The following is a 19,859-nucleotide window of genomic DNA, read 5'->3' as shown; positions in this document are numbered from 1 at the left end:
GGCTGAGGTTACAGGTGGTGATTTGGGGGTTAGAGTTCTCAAAGAGAACACCTGTAGGGAAGGGTGCAGGAGTTGGCAGTGGAAGAAGTTGAACATCTGCAGCAGAATCTCCAGCTGATCCCAAGGGGATGTCTTGAGCCGGAACAACCCTTCAGAGTTGCTGAACAGTGAAGCAAGGGGGCCAGGTCTTTGTATTCCTGTAGTGAACAGTGGCTGAAGCAACTGCTTTCGGTGAGGGCAGTGCCCAGCTGGGCACAGTTCAGCACCTTACACTCCTGGGAGCCACGGGATCGAGGCCCCTGGTCCTGAGGGGTATTTGAGGGTGTACACCAGAGTCTATCAGAAAGATGAAGTGCAAACTCCTCACTGTGACTCATGAAGCCCACATGATCTGGGTCCTGCCAACCTCTCCATCCTCATCGACCCCACTCCCCTCTCAGTCTCTGTGCTCAGGCCTTTGCTAGAACACGACATGCTCTGGGCTCATCTCCAAGCCTTTGCATTTGCTTTCCCTTCTGCCTGCCACAACGTGGTCTCCCCTGTCATCAACTTAACCCATATTCATCCTGCAGATCTCACCTTAAACATCACTTCCTCAAGGAAGCCTTCTCTGATTACCAGACTGGGCCAGGATCCCCTGTTATTAGTTCATAAACCCTTCCACTTCCCCTTCCAATGGTTTATCACACCTTGTAGCTAAATAACTGTTAGGTGCAGGTCTCTGCTGTTAGGATCATGCTCCTAAGGGCAGCAACAGAGTCTGCCTCGCCCACCACAGCATTCCCTGCACTCGATGCAATGACTAACACACGGAGGGCATTCAGCAGACACTGTCAGATGAATTAATGAGCACACAGCCTTGGACACGTTCTCTGAGTCTATCTCCTCTCAGTAAAGTGAGCGTAGCAAGTTTACCTTATATGGTTGCTGTATTACATGGGTTGTCTAGCAGAGATTTCAGGCTCTCCACAAATGTCAGCTCCCTTCATTTCAGGGGGAAAGGACTGGAAGGTGACCAGTCGTCCCAGTTTGCCTGAGACTGAAGTGTTTCCTGAGATGTGGGACTTCTCATGATAACACCAGGATAGTTCCAAGCAAACCAAGATGATTGGTCACCCTAAATTTGCATAAGAAGAAAAGAAGGGCATTTCATATTAGCACAATATTCAGGGGCATACTGGTAAACTAGCTTTTCAGGAAAAACAAAGCAGCCAACCTTGAGTTGAAGCACTAACCAATTTCCACCGTGTAAATTCTCCCACCATGGCTGGTCAAGCTACCAACAGTTGAACAGGCAGTTCTCAAAAATTCCTGAAAATTTAACAATGGGCTCTCATGAGCCAGTGAGAGCTGGCGCCAGCACCCCATATTTAATATGGACTATCAGATCCCTGATATCTGCAAATGTGCAACACAGTCATAGACAACCGCAACTCTGGTGTAAAAGACAATATCTCAATCCTGAGGAGGTTACAGCTGGAATGGAGCTTGAAGACCATTTAGTCCCAGGCAATAAGTAATCTGCTACCACATGGGCCATCTCACCATCTCTTCCCCATCCTGTGTCCACAGCAGACATTGCTAATCAATCATGATGCAGAATCCCAATATGGCCTCACCACTTCTCCAGGTAGCCACAGCCCATTAGCAGGTATTGTATCTGGGAGAAAATTGACTTGTCTTTGGGGTAAGTGTGGTCCTGCTCCCTCATTATACAGGGGAGGAAGCTTAGGCTCAGAGGGGTAGAAGGACACGCCCAAGGCCAAACAGCCCGCAGTAGGCTTATTTGGGACTAAAGAACAGATCTCTTGTCTCAATTGCTCTTTCAACTCTGCCTTGCCTTGAAGAGCTGAATACCCCAGAGCAGGGAGGATAAAAGGGGGACCATCTGGGATTCTGAGCCTAGACTCTGGGGAACTCTGCTTAAACCCCCCAAATCGCTTTTGCACTCTGAGGGCTTCTTATCATTTCTACATATAAATATTGTTTGGTGTGGGGAGGGAGAACTTTTTAAAAATTATAAAAGTCATTAAGCTTTTATAGACGAGTACATAAAATAAATCACCTCTGTACTGTCATCTCCCTAGAGGTGACCACTGTTAACAATTTCGGTCCTTCAGCCAGGCTCACGGGCTCATGCCTATAATCCTAGCACTCTGGGAGGCCAAGGCGGGAGGATTGCTTGAGGTCAGGAGTTCGAGACCAGCCTGAGCAAGAGCAAGACCTCATCTATACTAAAAAATAGAAGGAAATTACCTGGACAACTAAAAATATATAGAGAAAAAAAAATTAGCCGGGCATGGTGGCACATGCCTGTAGTCCCAGCGAGTTGGGAGGCTGAGGCAGGAGGATTGCTTCAGCCCAGGAGTTTGAGGTTGCTGTGAGCTAGGCTGACACCACGGCACTCTAGCCAGGGCAAACGAGTGAGACTTTGTCTCCAAAAAAAAAAAACAAAAAACAATTTAGGTCCTTCCAGGCCTTCTTCTATTCATTTATGAGCATATACATGTCACAAACAGGTGAAATGGTAGCTGTTCTCCACCTCTGAGAACACTACCTAGCACATGGTAGGCACTCAACAAATATTTGTCAAATGGCTTTTGTTCACTTAAAATGCCTTAGATTCCTTTTCATATGTGTATAGGTGGGTCTACCTCTGTCTTTTTAAATGGCTTTCATACTTCATCACATGGTCTCATGAATTAATTTAAGTCGCTTTGGTGAGCATTTAGATGGCATTACGTTTTCCCCATAGCAATCCCAAGGCTTTGCTCCCTGGCTCTCCTGCAAGGGTGGCACCAAAGTCCCTTCCCATGCCTTCCAAATGCTGCCGTCCATCAAATCTCCACAGTCTCTGGTTTCCTGGGATCACCGACAGACAACCCAAAGCAAAGGGGCTGGCGGCGTTTGTGACCGGTTCCTGGGAGCAGGGTCGGGTTGCAGCGGGTGGATGACAAGTCCCTTCCCCTGCAAGGCTCCACCACCCCCACCCCAGAGGCTGCTGCCCCAGACGATGCCCCACAGCTCACACAAGCAGCAGAGGATTAGCCAGGTGACATGGCCTGGGTGCTGACAGCCTCGGGCTGTGTACTGGGTGACAGCCCCTTTGCCAGGCCCTGGATCAGCTCAGCACCTGAGGGCCTGGGAAACCAGAAAAAATTGTTTGTGCAGGAGGAAAAGGGGCCATGTGGGTAGAGTCTGGGTTCAAAAGGAGGCCCACCCTGCCTGAGCTCAGACCTGCCCACAGCCCCCATGCCCGTAGGCATGTCTCACCCGCGGTGTCCAACACCAAACTTCTGACCTTCCTTCCATAAACCTCACCCCATCTCAGTTCACGCCTGGGAACCACCCTTGACTCCTGTTTCTCTCACTCTTCTGCGCAATCTGTCAGCACAACCGACCAGCCCTTCCTTCAAATGCCACTTCTCACCAGCTCGCCTGCTACGGGACAATGGTCTCAGCCGCCATCCCCTCCCACCGGTGTCATTGCAGTAAACTCACTAACTGGTCTCAACGCTGCCTCCCCCTAACCCCATCCCCAAACAGGCTCTTCTTAATGTAGGAGCTAAAGAATTCAGATCTTGTCACTTTTAACCTTTTTATTAATTAATTAATTAATTTATTTATTTTTGAGACAGAGTCTCACTCTGTTGCCTGGGCTAGAGTGCCGTGGCATCAGCCTAGCTCACAGCAACCTCAAACTCCTGGGCTCAGACCATCCTCCTGGCTCAGTCTCCCGAGTAGCTGGGACTACAGGCATGCGTCACCATGCCCGGCTAATTTTTTCTATATATTTTTTAGTTGTCCAGCTAATTTTCTTTCTATTTTTAGTAGAGATGGGGTCTCGCTCTTGCTCAGGCTGGTCTTGAACTCCTGAGCTCAAACGATCCTTCTGCCTCGGCCTCCCAGAGTGCTAGGATTACAGGTGTGAGCCACCGCGCCCGGCCCAGATCTTGTCACTTTTGTCGTTCCCATTTTTCTCAGCATAAAAGCCAAAATCTTCCAATGGCCTATGAGGCCCTGCACAAACTACCCTCTCCCCACACCCTCCTGGCAGGAATAGTATACAGATGGTGTCATGTCCTTCTCTGCACGTCCCGTCATGGGTACATGCTGACAGTTTGTCCAGTCACTGATGATGTTAAATTTGATCACTTTGTTAAGAAGGTATCCATAAAGAATTCCAATGTAATTAAAAATAAAAGCAATAGGCCGGGCGCGGTGGCTCACGCCTGTAATCCTAGCACTCTGGTAGGCCGAGGCGGGTGGATCGCTCAAGGTCAGCAGTTCGAGACCAGCCTGAGCAAGAGCGAGACCCCGTCTCTACTAAAAATAGAAAGAAATTATATGGACAACTAAAAATATATATATACAAAAAAAAAATTAGCCGGGCATGGTGGCGCATGCCTGTAGTCCCAGCTACTCGGGAGGCTGAGGCAGTAGGATCGCTTAAGCCCAGGAGTTTGAGGTTGCTGTGAGCTAGACTGATGCCACGGCACTCACTCTAGCCCGGGCAACAGAGTGAGACTCTGTCTCAAAAAAATAAATAAAGAAAGAAAGAAAGAAAGAAAGAAAGAAAAAATAAAAGCAATAAAAGCATGAAACATGCCAAACAGGTTGCATGCGGCCCTCAGTCTACACTGTCCCTGGCCATGGTCAGTAGCCAGCACTGGCGTGAAGGCCTCCCAGGCACAGGGTGTCACTGGTGGCCTAGAAAGGGTCGTTCTGGAGTTCCTGCTGCCCATGGATTGCTCGGTGGGTTCTGCCAGGCCCGGGTCTGTGCCAGTCAACTCTCTTCAGCTCCCCCTTAAGCAGGGAGTGGAAGTTACTCAGCAGCCAAGAAGGCCAGACCCAGCCGCCCACCTACTCTGTGGCTCTGGCTTGGGAATGGACAGGACAGAACAAGGCCAGCCCTCTAGTCTACAGCAGGAAACAACGCTGTCCCCCTCACCCCGCACTCCACCCTCAGCCAGGGTCCTCCGAAAATGACACTTGACATTCCTCACAAGGGTGTGGCTTGCAAGACCTGGTCCCGGGAACAGCTGCTGGGGGCACGGAATGATCAGGCCCTGGAAACAAGCAAGCTCGGTGAATCCCAAAGGCCTGGCCCTGGACAGGGGCACGTCTGCAGAGACTTAGCCAATCGGACACATGAATCACTGAAAACAAGGCCACCGAGAGGAAAGACTGATTATGTCTCCTTTCCTGTCTTGCCGAGGGTCCGCTCTGCTCCCCCGGGGTCTCCAGACCATGCCAAGAAGCTGCCGAGACGGCGACTCAGCTGGCTGTCACGCTGACCCCTGGCTGTGAACTGGGACATGAGATTTTCAAGATGAGGTTAAATTATGCTGATTCTACATTCGAAATGGAATCGTGCCTGGCATGGATTCGACAGATACTAACAGGACTAAGCAAATCAAAGTCTTGTCATCTTAACTGCTCCAAAGTCAAAAACCAATTTTTGTGCTCAAATATTCTCCCAAAGACAGGGACAGTGATGGTTCAGGCCACCCTGAATTAATTCACCCTTTGGAGTAGGAAGGACATACAAGAAAAACATATATTTTGACATTTTCTTTTTCTTTTCTTTTCTTTTCTTTCTTTTCTTTTCTTTTTTTTTTTTTTTTTTTTTTTTTTTTGAGACAGAGTCTTGCTTTGTTGCCTGGGCTAGAGTGAGTGCTGTGGCATCAGCCTAGCTCACAGCAACCTCAAACTCCTGGGCTTAAGCAATCCTCCTGCCTCAGCCTCCCGAGTAGCTGGGACTACAGGCATGCACCACCATGTCCAGCTAATTTTTTTTATATATTTTTAATTGTCCAGATAATTTCTTTCTATTTTTAGTAGAGACGGGGTCTCGCTCTTGCTCAGGCTGGTCTGGAACTCCTGACCTCGAGCAATCCTCCCACCTCAGCCTCCCAGAGTGCTAGGATTACAGGCGTGAGCCACCGCGCCCGGCCTTATTTTGGCATTTTCTATGTGCCAGGATGCCAAGTGCTTTATATGTATATCTCCTTTCATTATCTCAACCCATATTCTGAGAGAGATTTTGACATCCCCAATGGAATAAAGGAAACGGAAGCTCAGAGAGGCTACATGACGTGCCCACGTTCACAGAGCTAAGAACCGGCACAGCTGGGATTTGAGCCCTGCTCTAGAGTGTTTAAGTACCACGTCTCCCTTTAGTAATATCAGATTGTCTTAGGACCTCTACATGTGATTTTTAATAGCAATCAAGAATTTTTAAATTAAAAAAGATACTCCTTTTAAACCTGAAAATCAAAAACAAACAAACCAAAAAAAAACCCTCACTTAAAACCAAGACATTAATTTAGCAAGGTAAAAGCATTCAAAGTCAATATACAGAGCTAATTGTATTTCTATAAACTAGCAATGAACAATTGAAAAAAATAAAGTTTAAATGCCATTTGCAATATCATAAAAAAACAAACTACTTAGGGATAAAATTAGCAAAAGATGTGCAAGACAGTGAAAACTCCAAAACACCACTGAGTGGAATTAAAGACTTATATAGGGACCTACACCAGGTGTGTGGGCTGGAAGACTCACCGCTGATGACAGGTCCATTCTTTCAACGTGATGTATAGGTCTAATACAATCACAATCAAAATCCCAGCAGGCTTTTTTATAAATCAACAAGCTGATTTTATAATGTATGTGGCAATGGAAATAACCTAGAATAATACAATCTTGAACAAGAAGAGCAAAGTTGGACGATTTCCTCTGTCTGCTTTTAAGATAATATAAAGCTACAGTAACTGAGGCGGCACGGCATTGGTATAAAGATAGACAAATAGATCAATAGAAACGATATTCTAAAAAATAAAAAGAAAAAAAAGATATTCTTTGGGGGAGCAAATAATAAATAAATATCGAGGTTAAGTTCCTTCAAGCTTATCTCTGCAAGGAACACATCGCACAGGCCCAGAGAATGTGACACCAGGTATTACTGCTCAGTCCTCTCTCCTGGCAAAGTCACTTAGCTCCTGCGTTCCGTGGACTAAAATGAACTCAAGTCGTTAGCTTTGGACAGGAGAAAGAAAACTGGATCCAGAGCACAGAAGCTTGGGTTTTTGACCCAATTGTCACAGTTAAACACAGAAGCTTCATCTTTTCAGCATGTAATATTAAAATAATAATGAAAGCATTAACACATGCCAAACTCTAAGAGCTTTACGCATATCAGGGCATTATTTAATTCTCACAACAAGATAAAATAAAAGAGAAAATAGCAAGCACTGCATGTAGGAAGGGAAATACTGGTTCGTGATGGTTTGTTTCAGTTTTACATTTTTGTAGCTGTGTGTAGATATAGAATTCCACTGTGAAATACATATATCAGGTTGCAATCAAAAAAGTTGGAAAGCCACTAGTGTAGTAGATAAGAGTTATTAAGAAGCCTAAGTAATACAATGCATGTAAGATTCTTAGCACAGAGGCTGGTACATAGCAAAGACTCAATAAATGTAGACACATTTATTGCTATTGTCAAGGCCAACTTCACGGGTGTTGGAACTACGTAGTCAAATAGGGCCTGGCACTTGGAAGGGTCCTGTGCTTGGGTTAATGCTCTGTGGTCACCATCTTGAAATTCTTAATGATTTTAAAAATCATTTCATTTTGAACCAGGTCCCACAAATTATATAGCCAGTCTTGACTATTTTGTATCATTGTTTATAATTTATTAAAATACATATTAATAATATGAAATATTTAATTATCATTTATCATTATCAAGTTCCATGTCTGTTGCTTGTTAGCCAGAGGAAAGTGAGTGAGACCACTTATAAGATCTCTGTCTCAGTGTCCTCGTCTGCAAAACAGAAGTAATAACAGTACTTCCCCGTAGGGTTATTGTGAAGGTTGAAATAACACAACGTACATCAAGTGCCAAGAAGCGCATCTAGCACATAATAAGCACTCCACGAATGTTAACTATTAATATTATCATTAGCTTTATGGAAAACGGTCAACCTTAGGCCTGGTTTTTCCACTGCACATTCTGGGGCAGGGATTATTAAACTAATCAATGGTTCTGGAATTTATTTGAGCACTAGATTACTTTGAGAATCTGATGACCATCTGAGAAAATGCCTCCCAGAAAAACACAGATAGCACATTGTGCACATCTTGCCTGAAGTTTCAGGGCATTTATAGGTCTCTGAGGCCAAGGCAGGGGCCCCAGGTCAAAAATCTCAGAAAGGAAGGTGCACTAATGGCTCTTGGGGTGCTGGAGTCCCTCGGTGGGAACAGCCAGCCAGCTAGCAGCACATTGCTCCTTCAGGGCTGGGGTGTGTGCATGTGCTTTAAGTCAGCAGCTATTTTTAGCTTTGCTATACATGGCCAGGGGAGGAGTGAGGGCTATAGGAGGGAGAGGGGGGCCAAGAAGCTTACAACAGGGTTTGGGAGGCCAGAGCTCCTATGCCAGCCTCAGTTTCCCCTTCCCAGGCGAGAGCTGGAGGGCTTAGCCCTAGACCAGAACAACAGCCTGGAAGACAGGAGGGTCCATGGAGGTAGGAATGACAGGAGCTTCAAAGAAGTTGCCAGGCCAAGTCACCATAGAACAGTGATTTGCAAGTTTTATTGACCATGACCTGGCCGGGCGCGGTGGCTCACACCTGTAATCCTAGCTCTCAGGGAGGCCAAGGAGGGAGGATCTCTTGAGGTCAGGAGTTTGAGGTTCCTGTGAGCTGTGATGATGCCACAGCACTCTAGCCCAGACAACAGAGCGAGACTCTGTCTCAAAAAAAAAAAAAAAAAAAAGACCATGACCTGTGGTAAGAAATACATTTTACATCATGGCATGTACATATTATAAATACAAACATTTAAAAACATACATACCGTCTCACACATTGTACGTACATACATCTATTCCCCAACTGAACAATCATTTCAGAAAATAATACTTTATCTTATTCTCTGTGAAATACTCTATTATTTTCTGTTCTATTCTATTCCTTCATTTTGGAAAGTGTAGGTCATGATTGATGGTGAAATTGATTTCACCACGCTCCAGGTTGGAAAATTGCTATTTTCTTTGGTTTAGAGCAGGCAGGCACCTGTAACATTTGACTACAGAAAAGGTGGTAGAATAAGATGCAAGTTTCAGCTTTATCTCCTGGCTGGATGGCACGTGTTGGACCTTCAACTTCTGTGCACTCTGTTTTCTCGCTGCCTGGAGTATCATCCTCCCGTCTTGTTACCTGCTAACTCTTGACCTACTTCAGAGCTTGGCTCTCCACGTACTTCAGGAAGCCTCCCTGAATGCCTAAGTCTTGCTAGTTGCCACATCTTGCTCCTTTGGTCCCCTGTGTGTCCCTGCCTAACACCCAACACAGTCCTGTAGTGCCATTTTCTGATAGGTTCGCTGCAAAGGCAGAGAGCTTTTCCATTCTGTTTATTTCCACACCCCCAGTGTAGCTAGTGCTGGCTTCATCACAATCACTCCAGAAGTATTTATTGGATGAATTAAAAATAGTTAATAGCCACTAGTAGCAACTACCATTTATTGAATACTCATTTATCCCATGAGAAACCTTTTGAGAGATCAGGATAGGTGCATTTTATGGATGAGGAAATTAAGGATCAAAGGGATGAAATCACATGGTGAGGCCAGAGCAAGAGCCCAGGGCTGCCCGACTCCCACCTGTTCCTAATCACAGGATCTTTCGTGCCCACGTTCCCTCAGCGCTGCCCAGGACGGGGCAAAGAGCATAGGGTAGATCCTTAACAAACCCACGGGGGACTGATGACAGGTTGATTAAAGAGATTTTCCGAAGCAGTGGCCACATCTAATTTTGGAGAGTTACACCTCGTGTGTGGCTTGGGAGAGAGAATCTGTGAGGTTTCCAGGGCCCCTGGATGTGGGGCCATCTCTCATGCGGGAGAAGTCTGGAACACAGGCTTCTGACACACCAGAGCAACGGGTGCTCTGGTTACCTGGCCTGAAGAGCTCCTGGGCACACCTAGGATAAACCCAGGGCCTACGACGCCTGTGTGATCCAGCCATGCCCACAATTTCAACGTCCTGCCTGTACCCTACATCCACTCTGTCCCTACTGCCCTGGCGTTCATTCCAAGCCCAGTCTTGCCTCAGGGCCTTTGCATTGACATTCCTTCTGCCCGGAAGTCTTTACTTCCTCTCTAGGCCTCCCCATCCTGCTTCTGAGACCCCCCTATCTAAAAACAGCACCCTCTTCCCTCTCTGATCTGGTCCTTACATATGTTTTTTTTTTTTTTTTTTCCTGGTTTATTTCTGTCTTCTCCACTACACACAGTTCCTTGAGGACCTTGTCTTGTTCGCTGCCCCAATCCCTAGAACTTGCTATGACATAGTGCCTGGCACAGAGTGGGTACTCAGTAATATTGGTTGCGTGAATGAATGAATCAACAGGTTTTCCCCCTTTTAGACATATTGGAAGATCAGCCCGTAGTTTCCCATACTCATCTCAACCCAGAAATATGTGTCTCTGTGACTCACATCCAGACTCCCGCCACACACACGCGCACACACACACACACACCCCTCTTGGTTTGGAGACAGAGAAGAGGGAAGGGAAGAGACATTCGGCGCATGCCTGCAGTGCACCACGTTGCATAGGTAACTGACACCATGTACACACTCAAGGATCACCCCCATTTTCTAGGCAGAGAAACTGAAGCTTGCTCTGTGCTATGTCGCCAGTGCCTAGCACAGTGCCCGGCATAAACCTCTGGTGAAATGAACTTCACTGAGCGGGAGGGGCTCAGTGAATGGCTCAAGGTCACCAAACTAGCAAGCGGTGGAGGCGGAATTTGTCCTGAGTGCTGTTCCATTCCAGCCAGTGCTGCGTAGCAGCCACATGTGCCTGCAGAAACTCCAGGGACACAACCTCGTTAACATCCAGACACACTGGAGGCCAGGCCTTGATCCAGACACCCACTAATTAGAAGCCCGGATATAAACCTGTCGTGCACCTGCAGCTGCTCTCGGTGTGCCCAAGCACAGCTGGCACCCTGGGCTAGCTGCTGCCTCTTCCTGCCGCTTCTGCCTCGTCCTCCGCCTCCCCCCCAGCGCACTCCCAGACTGCCCGCCCGCTTCCTGTCCTTCCGCATAAAGAGGGGACACCAGTGACAAACATAATATCCTACAAATGCCTTCTAATGCCAAATATGATTTTTTTAATTAGCCAGTTTTGAGAATTATCTGAGTCAGGAGGAGTCTGGATGACCATTTAAAGCAGGAGCCAGCAAACTTTTCTCTATAAAGAGTCAGGTAGTAAATACTTTAGGATCTGTGGGACAAGAGGCACAATGGAGGATGTATTATGTAGGGGCTTCCATATCATTTCACGTGTCAAAAATACTGTTCTTTTGACTTTTTCCAAACATTTAAACATGTAAAACCACTCTCATCTCACAAGCTGTACAGAACAGGCAGTGAGCCAGTGTGGCCCATGATTTGGTTTGTTAGCCCCTAATTTAAAGCAACACTTTTTAAACTGTAACGTGTATAAAAACTGCCTGATAAGCTTATTCAAACAGTTTTCTGGGCCCACACGCAGAGACTCTGATTCAGAAGATCTGGGTGGGGCCCCTGAATTTTCATTTCTAACTGGTAGACAGATGGAACTGACCTGTCCACTGACCACTTTTTAAGCACTACCAATATTATAAAACATCCCATTTTATGGATGAGGAAACTGAGGCCCAGATAAATACTATGTCCAAAGTTACACTCAGTGGATGAGATAATGACTGTGTCCTGTCACTTGACAGCGGTGTTTTGTCACAGAGAAGTCCTCTCTGATTCCTTAACCCACTGATTACTCTCATACTTCTGAACCTTTGTACCCAGGCCTCCCTGCCTGGATGGTCCCCACTCCCAGCCTCACAAATGCAACTTTCCTACCAAGATCAAGCTCAGGTGTCACCTCCACCAAAGCATTCCCCGATCTCCTCAAATCTAAGTGCTCCTTTCTGCCACAGCACTCTACATACTTGGGTAGAATGTGTGTAACTGTCTGCATGCCTCTCATTGAAGCAGGGACCGTATGTCTCTTATTCCTCTTTTTTTTTTTTTTTGAGACAGAGTCTCACTGTGTTGCCCAGGCTAGAGTGCCGTGGTGTCAGCCTAGCTCACAGCAACCTCAAACTCCTGGGCTCAGGCAATCCTACTGCCTCAGCCTCCCAAGTAGCCGGGACTACAGGCATGTGCCACCATACTTGGCTAATTTTTTTTGTATATATATTTTTTTAGTTGTCCATATAATTTCTTTCTATTTTTAGTAGAGACGGGGTCTCGCTCTTGCTCAGGCTGGTCTGGAACTCCCGAGCTACAACGATCCACTCGCCTCAGCCTCCCAGAGTGCTAGGATTACAGGCCTGAGCCACCGCGCCCGGCCCTTATTCCTCTTTAAAAAATCTAATCTTTTGTTCAATGCCTGGCAAAGAGGAAGTACCACGGAAATACTCATTGAACGAAAGAAGGCATGGATAGTGAGTGGCTAGATAGGTGGATGGCAGGGTGGGTGGGTGAGTGGATGAATGGGTGTACGGATGGATGGGCAGATGGGTGGGTGGCTGGGTGGGAGAACGGATAGATATGCGGATGGATGGGTGGGTAGGCGGATATGTGGATGAATAGATGGATGGATGAACACTCCTCATGATCTGTTGCTTGAAAATAATTTTCATGGCAAAGTTGAGACTAGACTCCAATTCTGCTAGAGCATAAGCTAGAGCAGATTCCATGGCTATTTATATACCCAACCTGCAAACAGTAGTAGTTACATTTTATTGAGTGTGTTTGGACAGTGCATGTATATGGCAGGCCTTGTACTAAGCACTCCTGCCAATCCTCTCAGTAACCTCTTTATTGGTCCCACCTTTACTACAAGAAAATAGACTTTCAGAAAGGTGGAGCAGCTTGCCCGAAGCCACGCAGCAAATCACACCCCAGCCCATCGGATTGTGCCAGCTGCCCCCCAGCCTTCCTGCCCTCGGCCAGTGCTCCCCACCCTCACTGGCCCCACCCCACCCCACAAGTCCCAGGCTGGGCTCACCTCCATCTGCGTAGGTCTCGGTGCCATAGCCATCCTGCAGGCCATTGTTCCAAGTGCCCTCATACTTGGCACCGCTGCTGGTGCTCTGCCGGATTCCATAGCGTCCCTTGAAGCCGTGTGTCCACTCGCCCTTGTAGAGCCAGCGCCCCTTGGTCTCTATGCCCAGCCCATGCCGTTTGCCCTGGCTCCAGTAGCCCTCAAAGGTGTTTCCGCTGGGCCAGGTATAGACGCCTGCCACTTCAAAGCCAAAGTTCCAGGAGCCCGAGTATTCGCCCTGGCCCTTAGGGCCCGTGCACAGTCCGTGCCCGTGGGCCTTGCCCCCCTCCCAGCCCCCGCAGTACGCCCCGCCATCGTCAAAGTCGAAGCGGCCCCCGCTCATCTCATCATAGCCCCTGACGGCCTCCCTGTCCTCCAGCTTGGGTGCAGAGGGCACCCTCGGGGCTGGGCCCCCAGACTCACCACCCCGCCCCGGGACGGGGGAAGCAGGATGCCAGCAGAGGCTGACCGAGCCCAGGAGCCAAGTCAGCACCGGGGCGACTGGTCAGTGCCATGCCCGGAGCCCCCCTCAGTCAGCCCGAGCGTGGCCGCCCGCGGGGAAGGGGGCTGGAAGGAAAGACTCCAAGTCCCCGCAAAGCGTCCCGCGTCTGGCTTCCATGGAGTCCAAGGAAAAACGCTGTGATCCCTTTAAGAAGCAAGGGGTCCCGCCTGCTTCAAAGCGGGGAAGCTCCCCTGGTGACCCCCGCGCCAGGCTGGCCCCCTTCTCCAGCGGTGGGTGTGCGGGGCTGTGTGTGGCTCGGCCGCTGCCCCGCCCCCTTCCCCAATCCTGCCCTCCTCCCGGGACGGAAAGGTCAGTGTTGCCCTAACAAGGCCATTGGATCTCAGAAGCTGCTCCCAAAATAACCCCCCGGCCAGCCCAGCCTCCTTCAAAGCGGGAAGGAGGGGTATTTCAAACCGGCCGTGCTGCTGGCCCGGGCAGGGGCCGGAGAGACCAGGAAGGAGGCTGAGGGCTAAGTGCAGGCAGCCCCGGGGGACGCGGTGTCTCTTCCTCCCTGGGGTGAGCGCTCCCTTCCACCCTGCGTCCCCGGGGTCTGCGGGCAGGGAGGACACAGAGGCGGCGGAGGGTGGAGAGAGGAAGACTCGCAGAACACCCCGTCCTGGAACACTTAAAATCCCCCAGAGCGTAGAGGTTGGCAAATCTCAGCCCCACCACCACTCACATGCCCCGACAGGACCTGGGGCTACAGCGCCACTGCCAGCCCCATCAAAGGAATCCAGTGACCTACAGAGAAAGGAACGGGACGGTTTCACATGTGCTTGTGAAAGCAGAGGAGAGAACTCAGAAAAAGAGGTGAGTTCTGCACACAGTCTGGAAGGTACCCCAAATATGAGTCCAGCGCTAACGCACAACCCCGCATTCCCTCCATCCCAGGAAGGCTGGGAGAACCCTCTGAAGGGAGTGAAGCCCGCCCTCCTGGCTCTGTCTCCAAGACACAGGGCCCTGCGGTGTGTTGGAACGAGGTCCTCTCAGAAATACTCAGGGATCATAATTTTTTTTTTTTTATTATTTCCTTTTCCAAGCTCTCTTTTGCTCTAGTGTCCTGAAAGCCTATGAGGCCAGACTTCCGAAAGCTCTTGGGGCAGGGTCAAGAACGAAGGGCCTGGGTGGATTCCCAGCACTCAGGTTCCCACCAGACTCCAGGAAAAAGAACAAATCAGTCTCCATGACAAGAACCTGGTGCCTGGGCCAGTGACTGTAAATCCCAGCTGAGCCGGGGTTAACAGGAGTAGAGAGCAACTCTGGGAAAGGTAAGAGCCACCAAGAATAGGAAGCTGGGGGCGTGGAGTAGGGGTGGGGGTGCGTGCTGAGGGTCAGGCAGAGAAATCGCCAAAAATCAAGCACAGAAGGCAGTAGAGAAAATTAGACTATTATCTGCCTTTAAACTTATCTGACGTTTCCAAATCCCATGATGACTTAGGCCACTTAAAGTCACTGCAGAAGTTTTGCTCTTGTTTTAGAAATGGGTAGAAAGTGTTCTCTCCTTTCCTCCCAGTTGATTATCTGTTCTCACGACTTGATTCTGTCTTTGTTCACAGCCCTGGACCTTAGAGAGTCCCTTCTGAGTCTACATTTTGCCACCAGGTAGAAACACCCAGCCTCTTGAGCTCACTGTCACTGTCTGCCAAGCCGACAGGCAGCAAATAGCAGTGCATAAAGACTATCATCTGGGTAGTTGGACTCATACCCTGGCCAGGTCAACTGACAGCCTGCTTGCGCAATTCTCTTCTAAGAACACCTCAACGCTACCCCAGATCATTCTGCTTTTACCACTTCTCACCACAGTCTTTGAAGAATCACAAGTCTCTCTCCAGCTGTGCTGTCAAAGAAAGAGGGAAGAGCATCACAAACTGGAAGCTAGAGAGTTTGACTCACCTGAGTTCACTACCCCCTATCATTAAATGCCAGGTAAATCACTGTAATCCTGTTCTAAGGCTGAGTGGCCATTTCTGTGTCCCAGTAAGCTGTTCCACCTACATAAATTTATCTACTGTTCATCCATAGCAGCTGCCTGTGGTGGTTCTCTACCAAGGGTGGGTACACCTAAGAATTAGCTGTACAACTTAAAAACATAAACAGATCCCAGAGGCCCACCCCAGACCTATAGAATACCTTGTCCTGGGAGAAGACTCAGGCAGTTGCATTGTTTTAAAAAGCTCCCCACTGAATCTGATTCTCATCTCTGGTTAAAAACCACTGTAAGTTTTCAAATCAAGAAACTGTTTCTTAATAACATGTATAAATTCATGAATTCTCTTACTTAACTGTAGGCTGTGTGGGATGGGTAGTTTTGGAGTTAGGTATGTGTTCAAATCCCAGTTCTGCCCCTAACAAGCTGTGTGACCTTAGACCAATTGTTAATTTCTCTAAGCTGCAAATTTCTCATCTGCAAAAGTACCTACCTCAAAGGGTTATTATTGGTATTAAGGATAGTTGTACCTGTCTTACATGGGTAGGTAAGGATTACATGAATTAGTTAATACTGTAAAAAGGCTTAGAACACACTAAACACCTAATAAATGTTAGCTGTTACTAATATTATTCTCACATAATAAATTTTTTTTCATACCATCATGCTTAATAAAATAATCACCGAAGAGAGAAAGAACCTCTCCTAAATTAAAGACCTGGACATTAACGTACTCCTTACTCTTCTCAATACATATTTACTCAACATTACTCTGTGGCTTCTCTTTTTTTTAGACTGCTAAACTAAGCTACTGGTAGAGGGACACTTTGACTTTATGAAAGTTTAAGTAAAATTCTTTGCGGAATTCGGTACTGGCCCTACCTGCCAGGTGTCGAGCTCTCTGACAAGCTGCTACTTTTTTGTCCCTCCCATTAAACCAGTGCATTTCAGGAAAAGGGAGACCTCTTGTGGCCATATGTGCATTGCAACAGATTTCCCTCAGGAAAACCAAGTTCTCAAACCAAGTGGAATTTAAACTTGAAATGAATTTTAAACTGTTTTTAAAGGTAGCTATCCCATTCTTTCCTCTTTCCAGGTCTTTTCTTTGGTTCTGTTCTTTGATCACGTCCTCCCTCTATTACTTTCCCAATTTCTCAAGCTTGGCTGCTTCTCAGGGCGCCTAGAGGGGAGAACCAAAAATCCAGAGCAGAAAGACTGCACAGAAACCCAGGTGAGCTCCTCGTGGCCACTGAAGGCTCAGCTGAGGAAGCCTGCCCTGCCCAGGAAGCCTTCCAGACAAGATTCCTGGCTGGGTCAGATACCCTTCCTACGTGCTGGCTCCTCCCCCAAACTGGGGGTTGTTAGAAACCAAAAACAAACCAAACCAAAAAAATGAACACCCATCCGGCAGACACCCTGGTGCACCTGTGCGTACCGGGGGGCCTGCACGTGGTGGGTGCTCCTCAGCTGTCCTTAGCAGCATTTGGCAGCTGGTGACTCCATTCTTAAAATGCTTCTTCAATTGACTTCTAGAATCCTCCTCTTGGTTCTGCTCCTGACTTACTGGTTCCTCCTCATTCCTCTGACCTCTGCTCCTTGGAAATGTCCCAGAGCTTAGTCCTCTGCCTTCTCTCTCTACATTCATTTCCTAGGTGATCTCTTCCAGTCACATGGCTTTGAATAACTGATAGCTCCTAAATTTGCATCTCCAGCCTGATCTTCATTTATCCAACCACCTACTCACATTTCTATGTATCTCATAAACACCTCAGACTTGACAAGAACAAACCAAACTCCCAATTTCCCCTTCCGAATCTGCTCCTCCAGTTGGCTCCCAACTTAACACCTTTGGAGTCATCCTTAATGTCTTTCTCTCACACCCTATATCCGGTGCATTAGCAAATCCCTTCAAAATAATTCCAGGGCACACCCTGTCTCCTGAACTGCCAAGTGTCCAAGCCACCAAACCCACTGCCTGATTTACTGCAAGAGCCTCCTAACTGCCCTCCTTGCCTTCCCTTAGTCTGCACGTAGCAGCCAGTGCTCTTTTAAAAGGTAAGTCTGCTAGCTAGGTGTGGTGGCACATGCACCTCTATAGTCCCAGCTACTCGGGAGGCTGAGGCAAGAGGATGGCTTGAGCCCAGGAGTTTGAAGTTGTGGGGAGCTATGATGATGCCACTGTACTCTAGCCAGGGCAACAGAGTGAGACTCTATCTCCAAAAAAAAAAAAAAAAAAGGTGTAAGCCTGACCATGTACCTCTCCTCTGCTCCAAACCCCCCAGCGGCTCCCTAGCTCACTCAGACTAGGAGCCAAAACCTTGAAAATGGCCTATCAGGACCTCCACCATCTGAGCCCACCTCATCTCTCTGACCCCACCTCCTCAAGGCACATTGATTATTTCCTCTGCCAATGTTCCTCCCTCAAATCCAAGGCTCACTCCACTTCCTTCCGATCTGTCACCTTATCACAGAAGCCTCTCTGACCACCCCAAATAAAATGGCAACCCCCTACCCCTACCCTGGCCCTTCATGTCTCCTAATCCTTTCTTTCCATACCACTTACATGTTCATCATCTTTCTCCACTGAGGACAATGATATTGTTCTGCTTACTGTTCTAGTCCTAGCACCTAGTACAGTGTACCTGGTGTTGTAGACACTTGATGAATATTTGTTGAATAAATGAATGAATGTTCAATGAAAAGTTGTTAAATGAAGACATGGAAATCAGAATGCTGCTTTGCCAGAACATCAAGTAAAACTCAAACAATCCCTCAATTCACAAACTGAACTCATTTTCCAGGATGCATCACAGAAAGATGAGTTCAGTAAGTCATATCCAGAAATGAAAGTCTAATGTTCCAATGAGGGACACTAATATTAAGTTGGTCCAATTGGGTCTGAGCAGAGTAACTTTTAACTTCATGTTTTCAGGAAGATTTTGATGAGATGTAGATAACTTACAACGAACTCCCACAAATCTGGAATGCCTAAACTTTCATCCAAGTTGGATTTCTTCAAGTTACTAGGTCATTGGAATTTTGTCCTTTTCAATCCTTACACCCCTTCTAACAACTTTGTATGAAAAGAGTATGTATCATTCTTCATTCTCTGGTGACTGCTGGGTTAATATAACAGCATTGAGTAAATAATCAGACCACTGGCTTGAAAAGCAAACTAAAAAGGACTTAAAAGGTTTAAGAACTAATCTTAATTCTACCATGTTAAGCCCACTTAACATGAACTTGAATTAAGTAGCTCACTATTTAGCAACAATAGCTCCATTACTCTCCAGTAAAAAGGGTGAGGCAAAACACTGTGGGGTGAGGTGAGGATGGGGTGGTACCTTTACAACCAGAAGCTTGAATAGCTTAGATTAGTGGTTCTCAAAGTGTGGTCTGGGAGTCCCTGCGATCCTTCTAGGGAATCTGAGAGGTCAAAACAATCTTCCCAGTACTAAGACATTACAGGCTGAGTATCCCTATCAAAAAATCCAGTCTTTTTGAGTGTCAACATGAGGCTCAAAGGACATGCACATTGAAGCATTTCAGATTTTAGGATTAGGGATGCTGAACCAGCAACTATATAGTGCAAATATTCTAAAATCTGAAAAAAAATCTGAGACATTTCTGGTCCGAAGCATTTCCTATAAGGGATACTCAACCTGTACTTGCCTTTTTCACACTCATTCTCACAAGTGTACAGGAGTTTGCTGGAGACCACACAGTATGTGATACCCTGAGAGATTACATCCAAGAGCATACATGAGAATATCTTCTACAAAGCCAAACATTAAAGAGATTTGCAAAAACGTAGAACAATGCCACTCTTCTAATATTTTTTTGTTTTGGAAAATTTATTTTTGATTTTAAAATGTTATTTATGTTAGTTTGTAATGGGTTATTTTTAAACAAAATAGTTTTAGAATTTCTTAGTTTTAATTTCTAATATGTTAAATATTGAGTTATAACCCACATAAATCAAACCTCTTTGGGGTCCTGAATTTGTCAGTGTAAAGGAGACCAAAAAGTTTGAGAATTGCTGCCCTAGATATACTAGTGTACCTTCTGTGTAAGAACTATGTTACAGCTTCTAGCGCTGTGATAAAGCATTTTGCTCCCTCACTGTAACAGCTTTCACATGTGTTACTAAACCTACACTAAGCCACTAACTAGCAGGGGACTCCCACTACTTGAGCGAGTTCAGAGCTTTTCTAGGAAATACCCCTCCCACCTCTCCCAAGTATAAATCACCTATTTGTGAAGCCCACACCCCACTGTCATGAATCAGCCATTCAGCCGATGCGATGTTAAACTATAAATAAAACAAACT

General features: G+C 47.0%; 1 protein-coding gene across 1 annotated transcript in view; it reads right to left on the bottom strand.

Moving 5' to 3' along the window:
* Nucleotides 1–13,443, bottom strand: part of JPH2 (junctophilin 2) — a 72,768-nt gene extending 59,325 nt beyond the window's left edge. Inside the window, exon 1 of the mRNA XM_069496157.1 lies at nucleotides 13,065–13,443. Coding sequence (XP_069352258.1) covers nucleotides 13,065–13,443 — 379 coding nt within the window. The remainder of the gene's footprint in view (nucleotides 1–13,064) is intronic.
* Between the last annotated feature and the right edge of the window lie 6,416 nt (nucleotides 13,444–19,859).

The sequence above is a fragment of the Eulemur rufifrons genome, chromosome 20 (genome assembly GCF_041146395.1).
Source record: "Eulemur rufifrons isolate Redbay chromosome 20, OSU_ERuf_1, whole genome shotgun sequence".
In the NCBI taxonomy this organism is placed as follows: Eukaryota; Metazoa; Chordata; class Mammalia; order Primates; family Lemuridae; genus Eulemur; species Eulemur rufifrons.
This window is presented reverse-complemented; position numbering and strand designations above follow the sequence as displayed.